Source organism: Dipodomys ordii, unplaced genomic scaffold (assembly GCF_000151885.1).
Source record: "Dipodomys ordii isolate 6190 unplaced genomic scaffold, Dord_2.0 Scaffold11, whole genome shotgun sequence".
NCBI lineage: Eukaryota > Metazoa > Chordata > Mammalia > Rodentia > Heteromyidae > Dipodomys > Dipodomys ordii.
The window spans coordinates 2,413,503-2,438,364 of record NW_012267227.1 but is presented as its reverse complement, the minus strand read 5'-3'; the positions used below and the strand labels follow the sequence as shown (position 1 = coordinate 2,438,364).

General features: G+C 39.7%; 1 protein-coding gene across 1 annotated transcript in view; it reads right to left on the bottom strand.

Annotated features, from left to right (window-relative positions):
* The window catches only part of Clpx (caseinolytic mitochondrial matrix peptidase chaperone subunit), a 45,817-nt gene that overhangs the window by 9,070 nt on the left and 11,885 nt on the right, over window positions 1–24,862 (bottom strand). The window contains exons 2-10 of the mRNA XM_013010168.1: window positions 23,167–23,327; window positions 21,488–21,605; window positions 13,347–13,501; window positions 12,092–12,251; window positions 10,587–10,628; window positions 4,638–4,814; window positions 4,078–4,242; window positions 3,236–3,324; window positions 1,909–2,073 (exon numbers count right to left, since the gene is read on the bottom strand). Coding sequence (XP_012865622.1) covers window positions 1,909–2,073; window positions 3,236–3,324; window positions 4,078–4,242; window positions 4,638–4,814; window positions 10,587–10,628; window positions 12,092–12,251; window positions 13,347–13,501; window positions 21,488–21,605; window positions 23,167–23,327 — 1,232 coding nt within the window. The remainder of the gene's footprint in view (window positions 1–1,908; window positions 2,074–3,235; window positions 3,325–4,077; window positions 4,243–4,637; window positions 4,815–10,586; window positions 10,629–12,091; window positions 12,252–13,346; window positions 13,502–21,487; window positions 21,606–23,166; window positions 23,328–24,862) is intronic.

Here is a 24,862-nt window from a genome sequence, read left to right as displayed (position 1 = left end):
GCCACTTCCAGCTTTTTCTGCTTATGTGGTGCTGAGGAATCGAACCCAGGGCCTCATGCATGCAAGGCAAGCGCTCTACCACTGAGCCACCTTCCCAGCCATACTTTTTTTTTTTTTAATTTATTATTTTTGTTGGTCGTGGGGTTTGAACTCTGGGCCTGGGCACTGTCCCTCAGCTCTTCAGTGTGCTCTACTACTTGAGCCACAGCTCCACTTTCAGCTTTGTCTGTGTATGTGGTGCTGAGGAATCGAACCCAGGGTCTCATGCATACAAGGTAAGCACTCTACCATTGAACCACTTTTCCAGCCCTCTTTCTTTTTAAAAACAGTACTAGAAGCTGGGAATTGGTGGCTCACATCTGTAATCCTAGCTTCTCAGGAGGCTGAGATCTGAGGGTCTTAGTTCAAAGCCAGCCTGGGCAGGAAAAGTCCATGAGACTCTTATCTCCAATAAACCACCAGAAAACTAGAAGTGGTGCTGTGGCTCAAGTGGTAGAGAGCTTGCCTTGAGCTCTCTACCTATAACTGACCAAAAAAACAAAACAGTACTAGAGATTGAACTCAGGACACTGATCACTTTGCAAATGCTCTACACGAACTACACCATCCAGCACCCAAATTTCCCTTCTATGCTACTGATTAATTCTCTTGTTCTTTAGGTTTCTAGTATCAACTCCTATTTGAAAGTATTAATTATAAATTAATATCAGGGGGCTGGGAATGTGACTTAAAGGTAGTGCTTGCCTAGCATGCATGAAGCTGTGGGTTCCATTGATTCCTTAGTACCACATAAACAGAAAAAGCCAGAAGTGGTGCTGTGGCTCAAGTGGTAGAATTTGTTCAAGTGGTAGCCTTGAACAAAAGAAGCTCAAGTACAGTGCCCAGGCCCTGAGTTCAAGCCCCAGGACTGGCAAAAATAAACTAATTTAATTTAATTTTAAAAATCAATGCTTATAGCTAGGCAGAGTAATAATGTAATCCTAGCTACTCAGGAGCCTGAGATCAAAAGAATTGAAGATCAAGGCCACCTAGGCAAAAAATTTTTTGAGAATTCATCTTAACCAATAAAATCTGGGCATGATGGTATGTGCCTATCATCCAGCTAAGTGAGAAACATAAAAATAGGAGGGCCACTGTCCAGAATAAAAGAGACCCTGAGTAAGAATCTATTAGAAAAATAAAAGTAAAAAGAGCTAGGGGCCAGGCAGTAGAGCACCTGTCTAACAAGTTCTAAGCCCTGAATTCAAACCAAAGTACCACCAGAAATATATCAGGGCTTGTTAGAATGCATAAGGAAACATAAGGAAAAGACTCCAGCCCTTCCTTCTACTCGTAAATGCTAGATATGATTTAAGACATAATCTTAGGCTATTTACTAGACTCTGTTGAAATGGGCAGACAGAATGAACAAGCCTGTGTGATAGCAATCTCAAATAACAAAAGAGAACTTGTTAGACAAAATGTACAACTGTTATATTTACACTTTAAGAATGTTCATACATGAAGACATTTTTAAATCCTTTAATTTAATGATCTAAAGTGAAAACAACTAGAATGTTTCTGATATGATCTAAGAAAATATAATGACTGGATGGGCGCTGGTAGCTCATGACTGTAAACCTAACTACTCAGGAGGCTGAGGTCTGAGGATCGTGGATCAAAGCCAACCCAGGCATGAAAGTCCATGAGACTCTTATCTCCATTAAACTACCAAAAGAAGTCAGTAGTGGAGCTGTGGCTCAAGTAATAGAGTGCTAGCATTGAACAAAAGAAGCTTACCAAGGCAGAGTTCAAGCCCCAAGACCAGCCAAGAAAAATTAATAAACAGATAATAATGACTGGATCCAAGAATAAAAGCTGAATATCCATTCTCTTTAAATGTTTTGCAAAAGCCCTCAGAAAATTTACCTTTTCATTTTTCCTTCTGCTGATAATTCTGTCTAAGCCATTGAAAGCACCAGATGCAACAAATAGGACATTTGTTGTGTCAACTTGCACTGTTTCGCCACGTAGCTTTCGGGAATTCTTTTCTGGAACATTGACTATTGTGCCTTCTAGTAGTTTCAATAAGCCCTGAATAAAGAATGAATAATTTGTTAACATCAGTATAAAAGTATATTAATTACCATACTTTAGGTAATGGGATTCAATGGGAGGAAGATAATATGTAGTTATGGTTAATAATATTTAATAGAAACTCCCGCATTTCTACAACTAACATGAAAATCAGATTCATTTAACACATTAATAATTCATGAGTTATTTGAACTATAAAATTATTTGAAATAACCTGATATATTGTAACCCAGGAAACAGTCTTAGAAGTGTTTTTGATGGTAAAATCCTAGTTCTGACGTAAAGACAGAATAAACATGACATGAACATTCAAAATTTGGAAAAAAATATCTTTCACATAAAATTCTATCCTACTATGTTAAATTTTGAAAATATCTGTATTTTGAGATGCCTTCACAGAAAAATTTCCCAGCAAATTTTCTATGTCTGTCAAAAAAAATTGATGCAATTTTTTCAATCTTTAGTTTATCATAATTAGTTGCCATTAAAAGGTTAAGTTGGCCCAAAAGACCATTGTGACTTTAATTATGACTCTGCAGGGAGTGAAACACTATTTTATACCCATCTTCTAACTAAATGGGAGGAGTGAGAAATAGGTATGGATCATTCATGTCTAGCTGGAATCAGAACTTCCTTCAAGAGTCTAGAAATGTTTACTCGGCCTTTGAGGAATAAAAACAACAAAGATGCCAAGAGCTGGTGGCTGTAATTCCAGCTACTTGGGAGGCTGACATCCAGAGGATGACAGTTCAAGGCCAACACAGGCAGAAAAATCTGTGAGACTGCATCTCCAAAATAACCAACAAAAAGCTGGGCTGGTGGTATGACTTAGTGATAGAATGCCAGCCAGGCAAGCAAGCCAATCAAGTTCAAGGCCCTGAGTTTTAACCCCAACAAACAAACGAAAAACCCCAAGGATTAATTTTCACTTGTTCTGTTCTTTAAAACATTTTTAATTTCCTAAGAAAGGAAATTTGCTATTTAAAATCATCAATAATTTTCTTTAAGGATCTGAGCTACTTTACAACAGTATGTGAGGTTTAGGCTAGGAGAAATGAAGCATAATCTAGTTGAATGTGAAACCAAACGTACAATATTTGGGAGGTTTGATGTATTCCCTTCCTTTTAGTGGGCTTGAACAAAATATTCAACTGCTTACTTGCTGAACGCCTTCTCCACCTACATCCCGTAATTGATGAATGCCTGGCACACTGCCAATCTTATCTACTTCATCCAGAAAGACAATTCCTATAATTTAAGGAGGATTCTATTTATAATATGAAAAAGGTAAGACACAAGATAGTCTCAGTTTTAAAACACTACTAGATGGTTACAGAGCAAGGTTATTCAGTTTTTCATACTTAACATATACTTGATAGTTTTAAAATACTAATATTATCTCTTATGATTTTATGCATCTAGTTATTCCAGTCCATATCATTTGAGTATGATAACGAAAAATTTTGACAATAGTTATTTACCCTTCTAATGTATCCCTGTTTTTTTTTATTATGGGAAGCTAAGTAGAAGCAGGAGGTATGAGGGGAATATATATTTCTGACACTAACAAAACTTTAGCTCACTTTTTCCCACCCATGTTCTTATGAAGAAATTTGGACAGAAAGTTGTTGAGCTCTTCACGTAAGTAAGCACAGAGGACAGAGGAGAAATGCAGCATCCTGACTCATCCATTCTGCACTCTTCTATATTTACCACTCTCCACCCTTTCCCTAAACCCAGCATTAGGTAGTCTAGAAGGGAGTTAGAACAAGCAAAGCAACAACAGTATTAAGGGCATAATGGAATAGTAACTTGGTGTTTTCACTCTAGCAGCAGCCATCTTAGTCACAAGACAAAACAGACTTATGACTCTCAGTTGGTATACTAAAAAAGTATGTGACAGACACTTTTATGTAACAATGGAATATCAGCCCTTGACTCAAAATACTTCTTTCTTTCCTAATAAAGTAAATCTGGGGACAAACCGCACTTAACACATACCTTGTTGTGCTTTTTCCACATTATAGTTGGCATCTTGGAGCAGTTTGGCAATCACAGATTCAATATCTTCACCTACATATCCAGCCTGAGTCAATGTTGTACAGTCACAGATAGCAAAAGGAACATCAAGGCATTTAGCCAGAGTTTGTGCCAGCAGGGTTTTACCTACAAACAGTAATTAAAAGGTGTATGATACATACTATTTTTACAAAAATGAAAAAAACAAGTGTGTACTGGACAAGTTAAATGTTGTATCTTTTCTCTATTATTATTCAGATCTAACTGTATCTTACTTATTTCACAATTCCTTCTAAGAATTTAGTTAATGTATTGTCTTGTTAGGGATAGTCCTGAAGAGAAACACAGCAATGTTTCGAATTTACCTTGAGGTGAAACAGGGAACACTGACAATATATCCCATCTAAAACCACCAATCTTGATTTTTTTCACTCCTTTATGAGTCACAACTCATATTTACAAGATATAAGCTACAGAACCATCAGAATCATTTATTGCTGTTTTTTTTTAATGAGTTGTAAAATTCCCAGAAAGTTATTTACCTGACCCAGTTGGTCCAAGCAGCAAAATATTACTTTTTTCAAGTTTTATGTCATCATGAGAAGAATCCAATACTTCACCTCCTCGTTTTTCCTGAGGTATTTGTTGATTTACTTGTTGCTGCATGGATGCTCCTAAAGCATTACCATGAGGACTAATTCCAGCAATCTGAAGCAATTCTGAAAGAGTAACAAAAGAATTATTCTAGTTGTGCCCTGTAAAACCCTACATCTAAAACAAGCACCTTGTTAGAGAAATTTGAATATTTAAATATTTCTTACCTAAAAAGAAAAGCATCAATTGTTTAGTGACAAATTTATAACATATGATTATAATACAAAGAACCTCAAGGAATGGGAGCCTCTTCACCCTCATCTATGTAATGTACAAGAAGGAGGCAGATAGCATGTGGGAAGCTCAGCAGTAGGAGTCAGAAGCTCTAGCTATCTTTTGTTTCCAACTGAGCAAGTCATGTAATCTTTCTGATTCTATTTCCTAACCTATGAAACAGCAATACCACCTGTTCTATCAATTTCAAACACACAGCTCAAGTAGAAGGCTACTGATAAGGAGATATTTTGAAAGATAAAAAAATATTACTTGTCTTCAGTACAAATAAAAAGGAGAGGAAAAAGGAAAACAATGACCTGAGAGAAGTTGAGTTCTAGTCCAGCATTGTTGCTTCCTGGTTATGGGGGCCAAGAAAGTCACAACTTTCTTGGAACTACTTCCTCACCTACAATGAAAATACTGAGATACGTGTCCTTTTTAGTCTCCTCCACATCTATGAGTATACCATGAAAGGCAAGAGTGGTAAATCTTACTATTCCTAGTCCAATCTGAATCCCTGACTTTATTAGCTCTCAACTTGATTGCTCTAGTTCTTTCAATATAGACACAATGCCTAACTAGGTGGGATTGAATCTGCTGGCAAAGTATCAGTTTATCAGCTGGGTCCCTGCAAAAAAGAGTATACTTGCTTTATTGGCTAATTTTATCAGCGTTTTCTAATGACTATTTTAAATCCAATCAACAAAATAATGGTTCAGTAAATATACCTATTATTATAGTCCTAATTCCAACTAGATGTTTCTTTTACACTGTCTTCATACTTAAGTAAAGAGTTATTCTGATTAATAAAACTACCAGGTGTTCAACAAATACTTGAGTTTAAGTCATGCTCCACTTGAAAGTGGAAATGACAGGTGAGTAATTCACTGTTATGCCTCATTATAATGCACACTAGATAAGGAAGCCCCATCTCCTATTGGAGTTCCTTTAAGTTGTCACTAGCAAAGTAGTTTTTGTTTTTTTTAGGGGGGTGGTGGAAGGAGTTGTTTCCATTTTTAATATTAGCAAAATCTAGTTAGAAATTATGATACCATGGGAATGGACCTGGCTTTAATTTACCTTTGATCCATGGGGAAAATAATTTAGATGAATCTGAACAAAATTACAAGAGAAAACTACAGTGGAACAATATGAGTTTGTTTGTTTTTTGTGCTGGTCCTGAGGTTTGAACTGAGGGTCTGGGCACTATCCCTGAGCTTCTTTTGCTCAAGGCTAGTGCTCTATCACTTGAGTTATAGCTCCATTTCCCACTTTTTTGGTAGTTTAGTGGAGATAAGTCCCATGGACTTTCCTTCATGGGCTGGCTTTGAACTGTGATCCTTAGATCTCAGCCTCCTGAATAGCTAAGGTTTACTGGAGTGAGCCACCATCATCTGGCAAAGTTTAAAAAGGAGGAATAACAAATAGTAAGGTGATGTCTATCATTCCATTATGAGTATCCATCAGATGACCCTGGTTCTGTTAGTAAGTCTCCATCCCTGTCTCTCACTATAGAAAGTTCTTTACCATGGGAACTATGAGTAAGGAATCTAGGATAATGGTTAACACATGGAGCTCATCAGCTATTTTTCCAAGTGTCTAATTATTCATTGCTTATGTGCAAGCTAAGAAGTTCATGTGGTACTCAGATTAGGAAAGAGTACTAAGTTTCAATGATGGAGAAACCAATTATGTCAGTCTAAGAAATGTGATTTCCAAAGGGCCTTATGAAAATAATTTTGTGGGCTGGGAAGGTGGCTCAGTGGTAGAGCGCTTGCCTTGCATGCCTGAGGCCCTGGGTTCGATTCCTCAGCACCACATAAGCAAAATGAAAAAAGCCGGAAGTGGCGTTGTGGCTCAAGTGGTAGAGCTCTAGCCTTGAGCTGAAGAGCTGAGGGACAGTGCCCAGGCCCAGAGTTCAGGCCCCACAACCGGACACACACACAAAAAAGAAAAAAAGAAAAAAAAAAAAAAGAAAAGAATTTTGTTAGATATAGCTTTGGTCATAATGCCCTAACTTTAGGACCTAAAATCCTGCCTTATGAAAATAATTTTGTTAGATATAGCTTTGGTCATAGTGCCCTAACTTTAGGACCTAAAATCCTATGTAGGATACAACTAAGTTGTACACAGTGATAAATTATATTTAAGCTTTTGAAATATTTGTTTCTAGCTGGGCAACAGTATCTCATGCCTATAATCCTAACTACTCAGAAGGCTAAGATCTGAGAACTGCTGTTCACAGCCAGCCTGGGCAGGAAAGTCTATAGACTTGTATCTCTAATAAACCACCAGAAAACTGGCAGTGGCACTGTGGCTCAATTGGTAGAGTGCTAGCCTTGAGCTGAAGAGCTGAGGGACAGTGCCCAGGCCCAGAGTTTAAGTCCCATGATGATTTAAAAAAAAAAAAAGTAATCACATTTAGGAACTTAGGTAAAGGCAATTTATAATTATATTGAATAGAAACTTTTTTTTTTTTGGTCAGTCTCAGGGACTTTCCTACTCCGGCTGGCTTTGAACCTCAATCCTCCTATCTCAGCCTCCTGAGTAGCTAGTATTACAGGTATGAGCCACCAGCACTCAGCAATATGATTACCTTTTTTTCTTTTTTTTGTCAGTTGTGGGGCTTGAACTCTGGGCTTGGGCAGTGTCCCTGTGCTCTTCAGCTCAAGGCAAGCGCTCTACTGCTTGAGCCACAGCTCCACTTCCACTGCTGGTTTTCTAGCGGTTTATTGGAGATAAGAGTCTCATGGACTTTCCTGCCTGGGCTAGCTTTGAACTGTGATCCTCAGATCTCAGCCTCCTGAGTAGCTAGGATTATAGGCATGAGCCACCAGCGCCCGGCTTATGATTACTTTTTTAACATTTAAATTACATTGAACCATTATAGGTCAATATTAACTACAGACTTTACTACTAGTTTCACTAGCTGCCAAACCAAATTTATAACAATACAGATTGCATATTTGATTGTATTTTGGGGTTATTAAATGTAAGTAATACATACATGTAAAGTTTAGATTTTATATCCCTTCCCACCCCACCCCCAAGTCCTGCAGAGCCACCTTCCCAGCCCTCTTCCTTTTTTTTTTTTTTGAGACAGTATCTTGCTATGTAGTTGAGATTAGCTTTGAACTTGGGATCTTCTTACACCTCTGTTTTTATCTCCTGAGAACTGGGATTACATTCATGTGCCACTAAACCTGGCTTAAAACTTACACACACACACACACACACACACACACACACGAGAGAGATGGAGGGAGAAAGGGGGAAGAAAGACAGAGACAGGGACAGAGAGAGATTTTATTCTTTTGTGGCACTAGGGTTTGAACTCAGGACCTTGCACTTACTGGTTGTTATGTAGGCATTCTATCACTTGACTCAAGTCCCCAACCCTTTCTCTTTTTTTAATATTTCACATTTATGCCCAGGTTAGCCTCAGATTCTCAGATTTCCATCTTGCTTTTCACATTCCTTGTACCTGAGATGACAGACACACCCACCATGTCCAGTTTTTACTGGCTGAGATGAAGTCCTATAAACTTTTTGCCTAGGCTGGCCTGGCCCCATGACTCTCCAAATCTCCACCTCTCAAGTAGGATGACAGGCATGAGTCACTGCATCCAGCGACAATTTTCTTAAATGTAATAAATGTCATGTTGGAAGTGGTAAACCAGTTATATTATCATGACTCACCCACTTGTAGCACACTTCAAACACATATATACTATTTGATTCAAAGACAAACCAAAGTTTCAAACAATCCCGGCACTGGTGGCTCAGGCCTGTAATCCTAGCTACTCAGGAGGCTGAGATCTGAGGATCACTGTTCAAAGCCAGCCCAAGCAGAAAAGTCCCTGAGACTCTATCTCTAATAAACTAGTTAGAAAAAACCAGTTAGAAAAAGCCAGAAGTGGTGCTGTGGCTCAAGTGGTAGGTAGAGTGTTAACCTTGAGCACAAAGAGGCCCAGGGATATCGCCCAAGCCCCAGGACCAGCAAAAAAAAGAAAAAAGAGAAAAATCTCTGTGAACCTTATTATCACAGAACTATCTATCTCCAAAGGAATGGCTATAAGACATCAGAATGGTCCTTGGTATATTAGGTCCTTCCACACATACCATCTCCTTTAGACCATCTGATGCTTACAGGAACAATCAAGAACTGGAAACAGTAACTAGAACTTACTCATAATTTGCAATACTAAATTAAGTTTCATAAACACTTTTAAAAAAAAAGCTGTGTTTCTGCAAAGAGTAGCTCAAAGATAATCTACCTCCACTACAGTGTTAATTTCCAGTGATTTCCAGTATATTTAAAAGTATGTGTATATATATGTGTGCATGTGTGTGTATGTATGTATGTATATGTAACAGCAAACTATAGCTTTAAAGATGCAATTTGTATAATATGTATGCAGTAATAGAGGTAAACTACAGCATTTTTTGTTGTTGTTGTTGGTTGTGGGGCTTGAACTCTGGACCTGGGTGCTGTCCCTCAGCTCTTCAGCTCAAGGCAAGCGCTCTACCACTTGAGCTACAGTGCCACTTCTGGTTTTCTGGTGGTTCATTGGAGATAAAAGTGTCATGGAGGGGCTGGGAAGGTGGCCCTGGGTTCAATTCCTCAGCACCACATAAGCAAAAAAGAAAAAATCCGGAAGTGGCGCTGTGGCTCAAGTGGTAGAGCGCTAGCCTTGAGCTGAAAAGCTGAGGGACAGTGCCTAACCCCAGAGTTAAGACCCCACAATTGGACCCTCCCCCCAAAAAAAGTTTCATGGAGAGTCTGGGCGCTGGTGGCTCACGCCTGTAATCCTAGCTATTCAGGAGGCTGAGATCTGAGGATCATGGTTCAAAGCCAGCCCAGGCAGGAAAGTCTGTAAGACTCTTATCTCCAATAAACCACTAGAAAACCAAAAGTGGCACTGTGGCTTAAGCGGTAGGGCGCTTGCCTTGAGCTGAAGAGCACAGGAACAGCGCCCAAGCCCAAAGTTCAAGCCCCAAGACAGACAAAAAAAAAAAAAGTCTTATGGATTTTCCTTCCCCGGGCTGGCTTTGAACCGTGATCCTCAGATCTCAGCTACTCCTCCTGAGTAGCTAGGATTCCAGGTGTGAGCCACTGCCGCCCAGCAACTACAGCATTTTATATTTCTCTAAATTATGCTTTAAGATGTATCACAACAGCCAGGCACCAGTAGTTCACACTTATAATCTTAGCTACTCTGGAGGCTAAGATCTGAGAATCAGGCTTCGAAACCACCCTGGGCAGGAAAGTCCACTATACTTATCTCCAGTTAATCACAAAAAAAAAAAGCCAGAAGTAGAGCTGTGGCTCACATGCCCAAACACACACACACACACACACACACACACACACACACACACACACACCTAAAATAATCCAAACACACACACACACACACACACACCTAAAATAATCCAACCAGACAAATTAGTTATGAAAAATTGTCCTGAAAGTATATAAAAGCATGTATGATAAACAATCCTAGATAATATACATCTTTCTTGGTCATATGCAAGCAATACTCAATTACACCTAACCAAGTCAAGTCTCCAAAGGAATGGAGGTCACAGAGAACCTGATTTGTACAGAGGTCACTTACTTGTAAATCTGTACTCATCTTCCCGTCTTCTTATTTCTAACTCTAAGAAAGAAAATGAAAACAGCAACATGAAAATATTGCTTATTTGTTTAGTTTGGGGAAACAATGATTACCCCATATTCCTGCCCACTCCTAAATGTATTTAAAAGAATGTGTTCATTGTTTTCAGCTTTTCACATTCTATAAGTTATTTCTACACTGCATCCTTTTAATAATAAACAAAATAAAACCAGGCTTAATAATGGCTGTTCAGTTGCTAGTATTCACATAAATCAGATAAAAATTATTTATTTTAAGAAAAGAATGTAATAATTTAAGTCTAGTAAGAGTTACAATCCTTCATACTATAAATATAATAAAACAGTTGTACTTCTAGCACATAGAACAACTGAAACATTAATCTAGTGACAGAAGCAACAAGAAAATTTTGCTCCTAGACTACACAGTGCTGTGTGGACTTCATACAAATGAAGGTTCCAAGTCTCCACTAGTTATGGCTTATGCTTTCTAAAAATAAAGTAACTGATACCACCACATTACTATATTTTGCAGTTAAGTTCAACATGTCATCATTGAAGTCAGTTACACATATACTAGATACTAAAGATAATCAAAAGGCATTATTGATAAAGTATTTAGCAGAACTTCCTCAAACTGTACAATAATGACTAAAAAGAACCTAAAATGATGATCTAAATCAGAACTAGTGCTCTCTGGACAACAAAACAAAAACTTAGATTTACATTTAACTCTTCATAGTACTTTTAAGTAAAATCATTTATTAATATAACCTGCTTCACTATCCACAGTAAGTTGAGATTGTACAATACACTGTATATTAGAATCTAAAATTAATAGGAATTGCACTTAGAATCACTTACAAATTTGCCCTTAACCTGGCACTCTGTAGCTGGGGCCCAAAGAAGAAAGAGTACTGGATATGCTGTATTAACAGTTATCATCTCCACATATCTCTGACTTAGGCAAATGAAATTCTGTATCCTGAACCCAAAAGAGAAGAACTCAGAGTTGTACAGAGCATTGCAATGATCTGTTCATGATGAACTAGTTGAGGTGAAGTCAACGGTTCAAAAGCAACAACTCAATCTCTACCCCAGTGACCTGCAAACTTGTTTGTTTGTTTTCTGGTGCTGGGGACTGAGGCTACGGCTCCGTGCATGCTAGGCAAGCGCACTACCATTCAGCTACATTCCCACTCAAAACATTTTTATGGAGACTCTCAAAAAGATATTCATTTTGTGATTCTGAATTTTAAGAAATAATACTGACCTTACCTACAAATTAATGTACTTCGGTATTTTCTATTCACATCTATTTTTTAAATTAATGTTATTGGCAATGATTTTATGATCCACTAAAGTAAAAGTATTTTGAAAAATGCTGCACTGTACTAAAAAACATTTCAAGGTGAAATCAAGGAGTTACAAATCAAGGTGTTTTCTAAGCATATAATCTATTTTGGTCAATTACCAAAAAATACTAACCTCTGGGTGTTAATGATGTCTGCTTCTCCACCTCTGCTTGCTGTCTCAGATTAGCTGGGATATTATTATATATTCTCTTATAATGATTATACACAGCAACTGAAAGTACTTTCTTAGCAAACGATTGGCCAACAACATACTTGTCGAGGTAGTTATAAATCTGAAAAATGATTAGGTATGAACAATTTACTATAAGCTATTGTAAGGCTATATACATTAAGTTACTTAGCTGCTTCAAGTTTTAAATTTAAACAGTTTTATGAAAGTAAAATGCTAAGAGCATGATACATTATGTAGCTAAGATTATAGGCATGATTCCCTTGGCATCTTGCAAATTGTTATATATTTTATATCGTTTCTGAAATCTTTCTCATTGCTCTTAAGTTATATTCATGAATTACTAAACCTGCCATAGATTTAGATAGAGACACACACTGGCATGTAAACCCAGGGAAAGAAAGGCACAGAGGCAGGAGGCAAGAGAGTAAGAAACAATGGAAGTATTCAGACAACCCAGGTCCTGGTGACTCATGCCTAAAAGCCTAGCTACTCAGGAGGCTGAAATCTGAGGATCGAGGTTCAAAGCCAGCCTGGGCAGAAAAGTCCTTGAGACTTTTTTTTCCCCTTGAGACTCTTATCTCCAATAAACCACCAGAAAGCCAGAGGTAGCTCTATCGCTCAAAGTCGTAGAGCTAGCCTTGGGCAAAGCAGGTGGAAGACAGTGCTTAGGCCCTGAGCTCAAACCCCATGACTGATGACGACAACAACAACAAAAACACAAGTATGCTAAGACATGACAGGACAGAGAATACAAGGCCAGGGACAAGGGCCCTGGTTCTCTCTATGGACCTAGAAGTGCTAGTGTGCACTCTGCTCACATTGTTAAAACTAGAAACTGTTTTACTTTAAGAGACAAATTTAAGAGGGATAACTGCAGATTGGTGTTAGAGCCCCAAAATAACAAAATAAACCCATAGATAGATTTTGATACAAGTATTGGTGCTATTTCAAATTATCGTGGTACTAATCATTTTAATTATCTTCCAATTATATTTCATTGATATTAAATTTAGTAAGCATGACAAAGGGACAAGCAATAAGCTCTATAACTAAGTCCAAATATCAAACAGCAATAACAATTTAGCAAGATAGACTATTTAGAGCTTAAGTACTTAAGACTACTACTGTTAAGATTCACGATAAACTTGAGAAGCAAGGAAATGTTTTCAAGATAAAATGTTTATTAGACCTATACCTTCTTGGGGGGAGGGGGTGGTTTCTGTTGGAATGCCAATTTTACAGCTTCTGCTGCTGATTCAGGTTCTTTAATTATGCTTTTCTTTGAATCGGCTTCAGACAGCACAACAAAAAAGTGATGACATTTTTCACACTTGACAAAACGGGTAGATGCTGAAATGAAAAAGAAACAAGAGGTCAGCAGAAGAAAAAAGGAAAAAAAAAATCCCAATAGTGTCTGTCTTAACAACTCACTGTAGGGAAGAGTGTAGATCAATGACAGGGTACTTATTTGGCCACCATGCTGGAGGCATGGTTTAATCTGCAGTACCGTAAAAATGAATGAATAAATACAAAGTCTCACTGTAAGTGAAGTTAAGCACTGACGAAGTGTAGATTATAGTTCACTCCCCTGCAGAGCAAAGCCAGACTAGCTTACACACAGGAGAGGTGCTCAGTACACTCTCTTCTGTTCACTTCCACTGGGTTTCTGTCAAGCCCAAAGAGAATTTTAAAACCACTGTATTAAAATATTTGAATGAGGGATGGGAAATTGGCTCAGTGGTAGAGCACTTGCCTTGCATGCCTGAGGCCCTGGGTTCGATTCCTCAGCACCACATAAGCAAAAAGAAAAAAGCCGGAAGTGGCATTGTGGCTCAAGTGGTAGAGTGCTAGCCTTGAGCTGAAGAGCTGAGGGACAGCGCCCAGGCCCAGAGTTCAGGCCCCACAACCGGACTCAAAAAAATAAAATAAAATAAAATATTTGAATGAATTGTGAAAAAGCACTAATAGATGAATGTATCTAACATTTTATTATGAAAAGTTTCAAACATCCCAAAAAGTTGAGAGGTAAATCTATTTTAATCTCTAAAAATATAAAAAGATACACACTAAAATATCTGAGTTAGAATAGTTTATTACGTTAGACAAATGAGATTATTCTATTTTCCTTTCTCTCTTTAAAATATGGCTATAGAATGAAGATATATATATATATATACACACACACACACTCAGCCTTTTCGGTGCCTAGCTCTATACATGGTAAGCAGGGACCTCAGCAATATATATAGTAAAACATCTCATACAAATACAGATAAAACAGAGCTGGTGTGCCAAGATAATACTTTTTTTTTTTGCCAGTCCTAGGGCTTGAACTCAGGGCCTGAGCACTCCCTATGAGCTTCTTTTGCTCAAGGCTAGCACTCTACCACTTGAGTAAGTGCCACTTTTTCTGTTTATGTGGTACTGAGGACTTGAACCCAGGGCTCTATGCATGCTAGGCAAGCACTCTACCACTAAGCCACATTCCTAACCAACATAGTATATTTCTTATAGAATTATTTGTAATCCAAATAGACAGGAAAGCTGGGCACCTGTGGCTCAAACCTGTAATCCTAGCTATTCAAGAGGCTGAGGTCTATAGGTCATGTCAAAGCCAGGCTAGGCAGGAAAGTTTGTGAGACTCTTATCTCAACCATCAGAAAACCTGAAGGTGAGCTGGAGATCAAAGTAGGAGAGCACTAGCCTTGAGTGAAAGAGCTCAGGGACAGTGCCCTGGCCCTGAGTTCAAAGTCCTACAACACCCCCACCAGCCTGCGCCAAGGCAGGGGAAAAGATAGGCAAAACTGCAGAGGAAAGAAATATTTTAAAAACTGAAGGAAGTTTTTTCATTTGGGAAAATTATAAATATAAATACCTACCATGGCTTACTAGCAAGTAAGGTAGAAAAACTAGCAAGTATGCCTATCTCTAGAAAATACTCTAAATGAAAAACAGAACTAATTCCCCATTAATAAACTTCATTACTCGGAAGTGGCCCTGTGGCTCAAGTGGTAGAGTGCTTGCCTTGAGCTGAAGAGCTGAGGGACAGCACTCAGGCCAAGACTTCAAGCCCCACGACAGACCAAAAACAAAAACAAAAACAAAACCCAAAAGACAAACACCTTCATTACTAATTCAAACAGTTGAATTTGTTTTGTTTCATTCTTAAACACAAAGGCAATTAAGAAAAATTCTTTTTGAACTCCAGCAGCAAATTTAACAAGGGGGCTGATTTACGTTTTCTATTCACTGATCAATTATGTTTACCTTAAAAAAAAAAGATCAAGGCATTCCAACTACCTGCAATTAACATCAGCCTAAATACTAATGGGAATGCAGTGAATGCTTTTATTTTATGATGAGGCACCAGTTTACAAATGTTGCTAATGGTAAACAAGTACAAGGATTAAAGGGCAGAAAAGATTGATCTAGTTCAGGCTGTGTGACAGGAAAATCTGGCCTAAGAACACAAGATCAAAATATTTCCCTAAGAAATTAGGTCACAGGGAAAGAGATTAAACACCAACACATTTCATCTCTAGTTACTGTTTAAGGGCTGCTTAAATTTGACTTGAATACTGTATTTGACAGAAGCTTACAGTGAAGCATGTTCAATGTATTTCCAAGTTCATAGGTTCAATTTTATTTGCCAAAATGCTCTTTAGAGACTTTGATTAGTGGTTTTATCAAAATTAGGATAGATCAGGTGAGCTTGTGGCCACCTTGTGAGACTCTGCCTTAAGCCAGCAAGGGGGAAAACAAACCAAAAAATACAGGACACAGCCATGAGCTGGTGGCTCAAGCTTGCAATCTTATCTACTGAGGAGGTTGAGATCTGAGGATCATAGTTCAAAGTCAGCCCAGGCAGGAAAAGTCCCTGAGAACCTTATTTTCAATTAACTACCAGAAAACTCTACCACTTTGGGCCAGTGTTCAAAGTGGTAGAACACTAATCTTGAGCAAAAAAGCCCAGGGACAGCACCTAACCCCTGAGTTCAAGTCCCAGGACTGGGGTTGTGGTTTTTGTTTGCCAGTCCTGGGGCTTGAACTCAGGGTCTGGGCACTGTCCCTGAGCTTCCTGTTTTTTTGTATTTTTGGTTTTTGCTAGTCCTGGGGCTTGAACTCAGGGCTTGAGCACTGTCCCTAATGCTTCTGTTTGCTCAAGGCTAGCACTCCACCACTTGAGCCACAACACCACTTGCGGCTTTTTCTGTGTATGTGGTAGTGAGGAATCGAATGTGGGGCTTCATGCATGCTAGGCAAGCACTCTACCACTAAGCCACATTCCCAACCCTATAATTCTTTTTTTTTTTTTCTTTCAGTCATGGGGCTTGAACTCTGGGCTTGGGCACTGTTGCTCAGCTCTTCAGCTCAAGGCTAGCACTCTAAGCTACAGAGTCACCTCCGGTTTTCTGGTAGTTTATTGGAGATGAGTCTCACGGTCTTTCCAGCCCGGGTTGGCTTTGAACTTCAATCCTCAGATCTCAGCCTCCTCAGATTTCAGCCTCCAGAGTAGCTAGGATTACAGGTGTGAGCCACTGGTGCCCAGCCCCAACCCTGTAAGTCATTTGAAGGCTTATTGTACTCATATGTCTCGTTGGGTAAGAATTAAACATTTTTACAGTGGTTTGGGGTTTTTATTTTGGACTCAGCTAGCGCTCTACCACTTGACCCACAGCACCACTTCCATCTTTTTCTGCTTATGTGGTGCTGAGGAATCGAACCCAGGGCCTCATACATGCAAGGCAAGCACTCTACCACTGAGCCACCTTCCAGCTCCATGAAAAACTTTCATTTAAACAAATCTCTCAGAGCTGGGAGTAGCTCAGGGGTAAAGAATACTTGCTTAGGGGGGCTGGGAAGGTGGCTTAGTGGTAGAGTGCTCGCCTTGTATGCCTGAGGCCCTGGGTTCGATTCCTTAGCACCACATAAGCAAAAAGAAAAAAGCTGGAAATGGAGCTGTGGCTCAAGTGGTAGAGCGCTAGCCTTGAGCTGAAGAGCTGAGGGACAGCACCCAATCCCAGAGTTCAGGCCCTACAACCGGACCCCAAAAAAAAAAATACAAGGCCCTATTTGAAAAATAATTAAAGCACAAAGAGCTGATAGAGTGTCTGCCTAGCAAGCACTGGGGTTTGTATCACACATACAAAGAGAACATGAGATCCTCATAACTTGCTGGCTGCACTGTAAAATGAAACAACTGTTTTAGAAAACTAGAAATTCTGTAAAATCTAAAGTTACTATCTGACTTACCAATCTACTCCTACCTACCAAGAAGTAAAATATATGACCATGCAGAAACTTATACATAAGCCAGATACTGGTAATGAGGTATTAAGGAGTCTGAGTCCTAGAGGATCATGGTTCAAAGCCAACTTAAACAGAAAATCCAGCAAGACTCTACCTCCAAGTACCCAACAAGACTGCCAGACTATTGATGGTTGTTAGGTTAGGAGTGACTCTTACAGGCTATATGTTCAAGGTTAGAGATAGTTATGTAATAGCAATATACCCTATTAAATTATACACTTTAAAATGTGATTTGCATCATATATGAATGAATCAAAATTAAATTTTCAGCTGGGTGTTGGTGGCTCATGCCTGTAATTCTACTCAGGAGGCTGAGATCTGAGGACAACAGTTCAAAGCCAGCCTGGGCAGGAAAGTCCGTGAGACTCTTATCTCCAATTAACCACCAGAAAATCGGAAGTGGAGCTGGAGCTTGACTTGAGCTAGAGAGCTCAAATACAGCACCCAGGCCCAGAGTTCAAGCCCCACAACCAACAAAATAAATAAATAAATAAATAATTTCGAAAGGAAACAGCAGACCCAATAGATATTAATATACGGGCTTCTTAAGAGCAACTCTTTACTGCTATGTGATCTTGAATAATGTAGATAAACTTGCTAAGTTTCAGCTTCTTCATTTAGAAAGTAATACTTTTCCCTAACAAAAATAAAGCTAAGCCAGGCGCTGGTGGCTCGTTCTTATATTCCTAGCTACTCAGGAGGCTGAGATCTAAGGATTCTGGTTCAAAGCCAGCCCGGGCAGAAAAGTCTATGAGACTCTTATCTCCAATTAACCACCAGAACACCAGAAGTGGTGCTGTGGCTCAAATGGTAGAGCACTAGCCTTGAGCTGAAGAGCTGAGGGACAGTGCCTAGGACAGAGTTCAAGCCCCATGACTGACCAAAAAAATAAAATATAGATATAAGAATCATTTTACACATGTTGCCTTTACAAAATTTAATTTCTCTTCTACCCTAAAAAATTATCTTTATGTCTATTAATATTAGGTCTGCTCTGAAGGAAAAAAATAAAATTTTCCTGATTAAAATATATATTGCAGGGTGCTGGTGGTTCACCTCTGTAATCCTAGCTACTGAGGAGGATAAAATTAGAGGATCAAGGTTCAAAGCCAGCCTGGGCAGGAAAGTCTGTGAGACTCCTACCTCCAATAAACTACTCAAAAAAGCCAGAAGCAGAGCTGTGGCTCAAGTGGTAGAATGCTAGCCTTGAGCAAAAAAAGCTCAGGGACAGTGCCTAAGCCCTGAATTCAAGCTCCAGGACCAGCACGCGCACGTGCACGCACGCACATGCACATATACACACGCACACACATACATACACACACACACATACATACACACACACACACCATATATATATATTTGGGGGTGGGGTGGGGGGAAGGGATTGGTTGTGGGGTTTGAACTCTGGGTATAGGAGATGTTCCTGAGCTCTTCAGCTCAAGGCAAACATTCTACCATTTGAGCCACAGAGCCACTTCTGGTTTTCTGGTGGTTTATCGGGGATGAATCTCATGGCCTTTCCTGCCCAGGCTGGCTTTGAACCGAGATCCTCAGATCTTAGCCGCCTGAGTAGCTAGGAAAACAGGTGTGAACCTCTGGCACCCTGCTTGTGAGATTCTTACAGACATGAGTAACATTTTTTTGGGGGGGGTCGGTCATGGGGCTTGAACTCTGGACCTGGGCGCTGTCCCTCAGCTCTTCAGCTCAAGGCGAGTGCTCTACCACTTGAGCTACAGCACCACTTCCAGTTTTCTAATGGTTTTATTGGAGATAGAAGTCTCATGGTCTTTCCTGCCTGGGCTGGCTTTGAACCACGATCCTCAGATCTCAGCCTCCTGAGTAGCTAGGATTACAGGCGTGAGCCACCGGCGCCCTGCCCACTTTTTTTTTCTTATAACAGCAATTCTCAGACTCTAGAATTTTATATCATACCAGATTTGTTTAGGAAGTTTATCGTTCAATCATATTACATTCTTCTAATATTCTGATCCAAATTAAATTTCATGTAGGCAGAACCAGGAAAATGATTTTTCATATTCCAGTTACAGAATATGTAAACGTCTTTTTTTTTTCTTTTTTTGCTGGACCTGCAGCTTGAACTCAGGAACTCAGGGCCTGGGCTCTGTCCCTGAGTCTCTCTTTACTCAAGACTAGTTAGTGCTCTACCACTTGAGCCACAGTGCCACTTTTGGCTTTTTCTGATTAGTTCATTGGAGATAAGGGTCTTCCAGACTTTCCTGCCAGGGCTTTGAACTGTGATCCTCAGATCTCAGCCTCCTGAGTAGCTAGGATTACAGGTGTGAGCCACCAGTGCCCAGCCGTAAAAAATCTTTCTAAAACTGTAGACAAGTACAAATACTCTTTTATATGGTAGCCAATTAATACTAGTGGTAAATGTAACATTACAAAGTCAATGTTAGGGTGAGAATATTGAGATCCTTGTCTAAGTAATAATTAGAAACTGAAAGTCCGAGCTTGGCGTGATGATATAACTCCTCTAAACTCAGCACTCTGGAGGCTGAGGCAGGAGCACCAAGTTCAAGGCTAGCCTGGGCTACACAGTAAGACCCTGTCCAAAAAAAAAACAAAAACAACCCAGATAGGGAGGAAGGAAAGGTAGACAGGAAGGAGGGAGGGAGGAAGGAAGTCCAAGTTCTACCAAACTGCGCCATATCAGCCTTTTTACAATGACTGTGTAGGAAGAGGAACATGGTAGTATAATGTCATTTACCTTTGATTACTTCTCATTCACACTAAATCATATTGGCAGTGAGCTGTGTGATTTGAAGCAGGCAGGAAAATATATGAAGTAGCATCTTTGCATTTAAGACTATCCGCAAAGTGCTCCAGTTGTTTTCCTTCTCTGTGTCTTAATCATAAATAATTCTCAGATGCTTTCTAGAACTGAGGGCTTACCTCTTCTGCTAGGTATAAGAAAGGGACAGGATCTTAACTTTGGAATAGGTGGTCTTCCTACTCATATGAAATATTCAGTTGGAGTTGGGCACCGGTGGCTCATGCCTGTAATCCTAACTACTCAGGAGGCTGAGTATCACGGTTCAAAGCCAGCCCAAAGCCAGCCCTGGCAGGAAAGTCCCTGAGACTCTTTTTTTGTTTGTTTTTTTGGGCCGGGTTGTGGGGCCTGAACTCTGGGCCTGGGCGCTGTCCCTCAGCTCTTCAGCTCAAGGCTAGCGCTCTACCACTTGAGCCATAGCGCCACTTCCGGCTTTTTTCCTTTTGCTTATGTGGTGCTGAGGAATTGAACCCAGGGCCTCAGGCATGCAAGGCATGCGCTCTACCACTGAGCCATCTTCCCAGCCCTCCCTGAGACTCTTATCTCCAATAAACCACTAGAAAACCGGAAGTGATGCTGTTGCTCAAGCAGTAGAACGCTCAACTAGAGCTGAAGAGCTGATGGATAGCACCCAAGCCCAGAGAGTTCAAGCCCCACAACTAACCAAACAAAAGAGAAAAAAGAAATACTTGGTATTTTATTTGTTTTTGTGTTTTGGGTTTTTTTGTTGGTCATGGGGCTTGAACTCTGGGCCTGGGCATTGTCCCTCAGCTCTTCAGCTCAAGGCGAATACTCTACCACTTGAACCACAGTGCTACTTCCGGCTTTCCCTGTATATGTGGTACTGAGGAACTGAACCCAGGGCTTCATGCAGGCTAGGCAAGCACTCTACCACTAATCCACATTCCCAGCCCTAGTTGGTATTTTTAAAATATAGAAATATAAAATAAGTCTTCCTTCTCCTATAACCCAGTGATTACACACACGACAAAGATCACAAAATCCAAAGTTGAAATAAACTCAGAAACAAAATAAACAAAAAAAATGTTTTTCTTAAATTCTCTCTTATAATGCACAGAAGACACCACCAGACTAGAAAAATTTAATAGCTGGTGAAAATTTGTAGAATCATCTAGGCTCAGGATGAAAATTACTTTTACATAACTGATATATTTCTATATCTCTTAACAACTTATAGCAAAGAAAAAGAAGAACACTACAATACTTACACACAAAAGTCTCTACATGTGTACACAAGTCACCACATTTAGGACAGCGCAGCTGGTTTCCTCCTTTCCCAGAATTCCCAGAGCCCGATTTCTTACTGCCTCCTTCACTCACTGATTTCTAAGGGAGCAGGAAGGAAAAAAAAGACAGAGTATCAATGACTGAGTTATAGGCACCAGTTTATATATAGCTTAAAAGTAAACCACATGGTATACAATTAATATTTAAATTTTAAAAATTCCAGATGCAATTAGTAGTATAGTTTATCACTGTTACCATGATGTCCTATTTATCACAAAAGTCAAATCAATTCTAGTACACATATTTTCATCTGAAATCCCTTCTTATGATAAAGTGTTTTCTTTCAATGACTCAGTAAGTCCAAGGGTGAAAAATAAATTTACTACAGGGAAAAAACTGCCACTCAGCAATGGAGGCATGGCTCAAATGGTAGAGCACCAACCTAGCAAGCACGGGCCCTGAGTTCAAAACCTACTGCCAAAATAAAACAAACACCTTTTCAGTGGAATTGAATCAAGTTATCATAGCAGGAATATATACATGTAACATTCTTACTTTTCCCATCCTTTATATGCTTTTTCCCATCTTTAAATTATTCCACCTGTTTCAGAGTTGCTGCAAGGATTTTTTTTTTTTTTGGGGGGGGTCCAGTCATGAGGCCTGAACTCTGGGCTCTTCAGCTCAAGGCTAGCACTCTACCACTTCAGCCACAGCACCACTTCCGGCCTTTTTCTTTTTGTTTATGTGGTGCTGAGGAATCAAACCCAGGGCCTTAGGCATCCAAGGCAAGCACTCTACCACTGAGCCACCTTCCCAGCCCAGTTGCTGCAAGGATTAAGCAAGGATATGAGTGTTTAGCACTTTGTCTGAATACAATGACTTGTACCTATGAGTAGCCCCAAAATACAAGATTTTTAGGTATAATATAAAGTACAGCTTATAGCATCATGAGTTACTTGGTATGAGATATAGTATTATATCACAAATTAAATGAAACTAGAAATAATGGCTATTTCTAATTCAACCCTCAAGAATGCTCAAACATTTTTCTTTCAATTCTGAGGAGACCTGAAATCAGGGCCCTGTGTTGCTAGGCAACATCCTCTACCAATTGAGCCAGACCCCAAGTCCCTAACAGATTATTTCATGACACTTCTCCATTACTTTCGGATTTCAGAAATTTTTATGACCGCCCACTAATATAAATAATGTTTACAAAAGTACTTCATGGTTCAAATTAAAACATAAAATAAGCTAGGTATGGTGGCATACTCCTGAACCCAACACTCAGGAGGCTAAGGCAAAAAGATCATGAGGAAGAGGCCAGCCTGGGCTAATGAAAAGTGCCAGGCTAGCCCAATGTGAATGGCAAGACTGTCCTCACTAAATTTAAATAAATAAATTTTACAAACATTGAATTACATCAACTTTGTCAGATCATTTTATATATCTCATAATTCCTACAGAGAATATACGCCAAAGGAATGCATAGTATTTTTTTTCTTACTTAACTGTTTAAAAAGAGGCAACTAGGGACTGGACAGTGTAGCTAAGTGGTAGAGGCTTGCTTAGCATGCACAAGGCCCCGGATTAGATACCCAGCCCCACAGAAAAAGAGGGGTTCAATATGGGTTTAAATGCCAATAAATATTCAAATAACCTTATTTCCATCTCCAGAGCCATCTTTATTTGTTCCATCTTTTGCGGCAAAGTATGCTGGTGTTTCTGAGAAGGTTCTAAGAGGGGCTCTGCGCAGAATCTGAGTTTCAAAGGTCCCAAGCCTTCCTAAAACCGGTATATGAATGCGGCTACAAGAAATACCTGAAACAAACAGAAATCTATTAGTCTACACACTAAATATTGACACGTCTCAATACATTTCTTGGAAACAAAGCCCTCCAAACATGTTGAAGGTTGTAAAAAGCTAGTTTTCACAGCAGCAGTATACAGTGAGCAAGAAGACAATGATACCATAGGTGCAAAGTTCTCTCAGAAACAAGCAGGCCAAGGCCTCTGAGTGATTCAAGGTAAACAAATTTTTCCAGTTCTATTCTTTCAAAGTGAGGCAAGATCAACGAGATCGTAACAAGCTAAGGCTCCCTTAAAATGTGAGAGTTGGGGCAGGGGGAAGGGGGGCACAGTGCCTGTAATTATTAAACATGAATTCAATTAAAAAAATAAAATAAAATAAAATGTGAGAGTTGATGCCACATGCCTATATTCTAGCTACTTAGGAGGTAGAGACAGGAAGATCACGGTTTGAGAATAGTCTGGGGGAGTAAGTGAGACTATCTTAAAAACAAGCCAAGCATGGTGGCTCACTACTACAGTCCTACCTACTCCAGAAGAGGAAAGAAGACTATAACCTATGTGAAATTAGTGCAAGACCCTATCAGAAAAACAAACTGAAGACACACAAGGATTGTGAGCATGGGCTCAAGCACAAGAACCTGAGTTCAATCCTCAGTACTGCAAAATGTGAGTTCACCATCTAGTACATCTGCAGATTTTTGAAAAAGGCCATACAATATCCAGTTTTTCTTTATTCAATGTCTACCAATGAGAATAAGCAGCCAAGAAGTACTCTTGTCTGTCTCTTTGGCTAGATGAGGGTAGTATTTGTAACAATGGAACAAAGTTCCAGTGTTCTTTGTTTTTCCACTTAAGCAATGCACTTGGTAGAAAAACTCAGACACAGTGAGTGGAAAGTGCTGCTGGGGGAGAGGGGTGCTGATTGGTAAAAGGTTTCAGTTCTACAAGTTGGAGCAACTAATGGAGATGGTGGTCAGTGACTTTTTGGTAGTTAGAGATAAGAGTCTCATAGACTTTCTTGCCAGGCTGGCTTTGAACCATGATTCTCAGATCTCTGCTTCCTGAATAGCTAGGATTAAAGGTGTGAGCCACTGGTACCTGGCTATCAATGTTCTTAATACCATGGAAAAATACATTTAAAAGTGGCCAAGAGTGGGGCAACGGTGGCTCACGCCTGTAATCCTAGCTACTGAGGAGGCTGAGATCTGAGGATCATAGTTCAAAGCCAGCCCAGGCAGGAAAGTCTGTGAAACTCTTATCTCCAATAAACCACCAGAAAACTGGAAGTGCTCTGTGGCTCAAGCTGCAGAGCGCTCACCTTGAGCTGAAGAGCTCAGGGACAGCACCCAAACCCAGAGTTCAAGCCCCACAACCGACAAAAAAAAAAAAAAAGTGGCCAAGACAGTGTTATGTGTATTTTACAGAAATAATTTAAAAATTGGGCTGGGTGCCGGTGGCTCACACCTGTAATCCTAGCTACTCAGGAGGCTGAGATCTGAGGATCATGGTTCAAAGCCAGCCTGGGCAGGAAAGTCCATGAGACT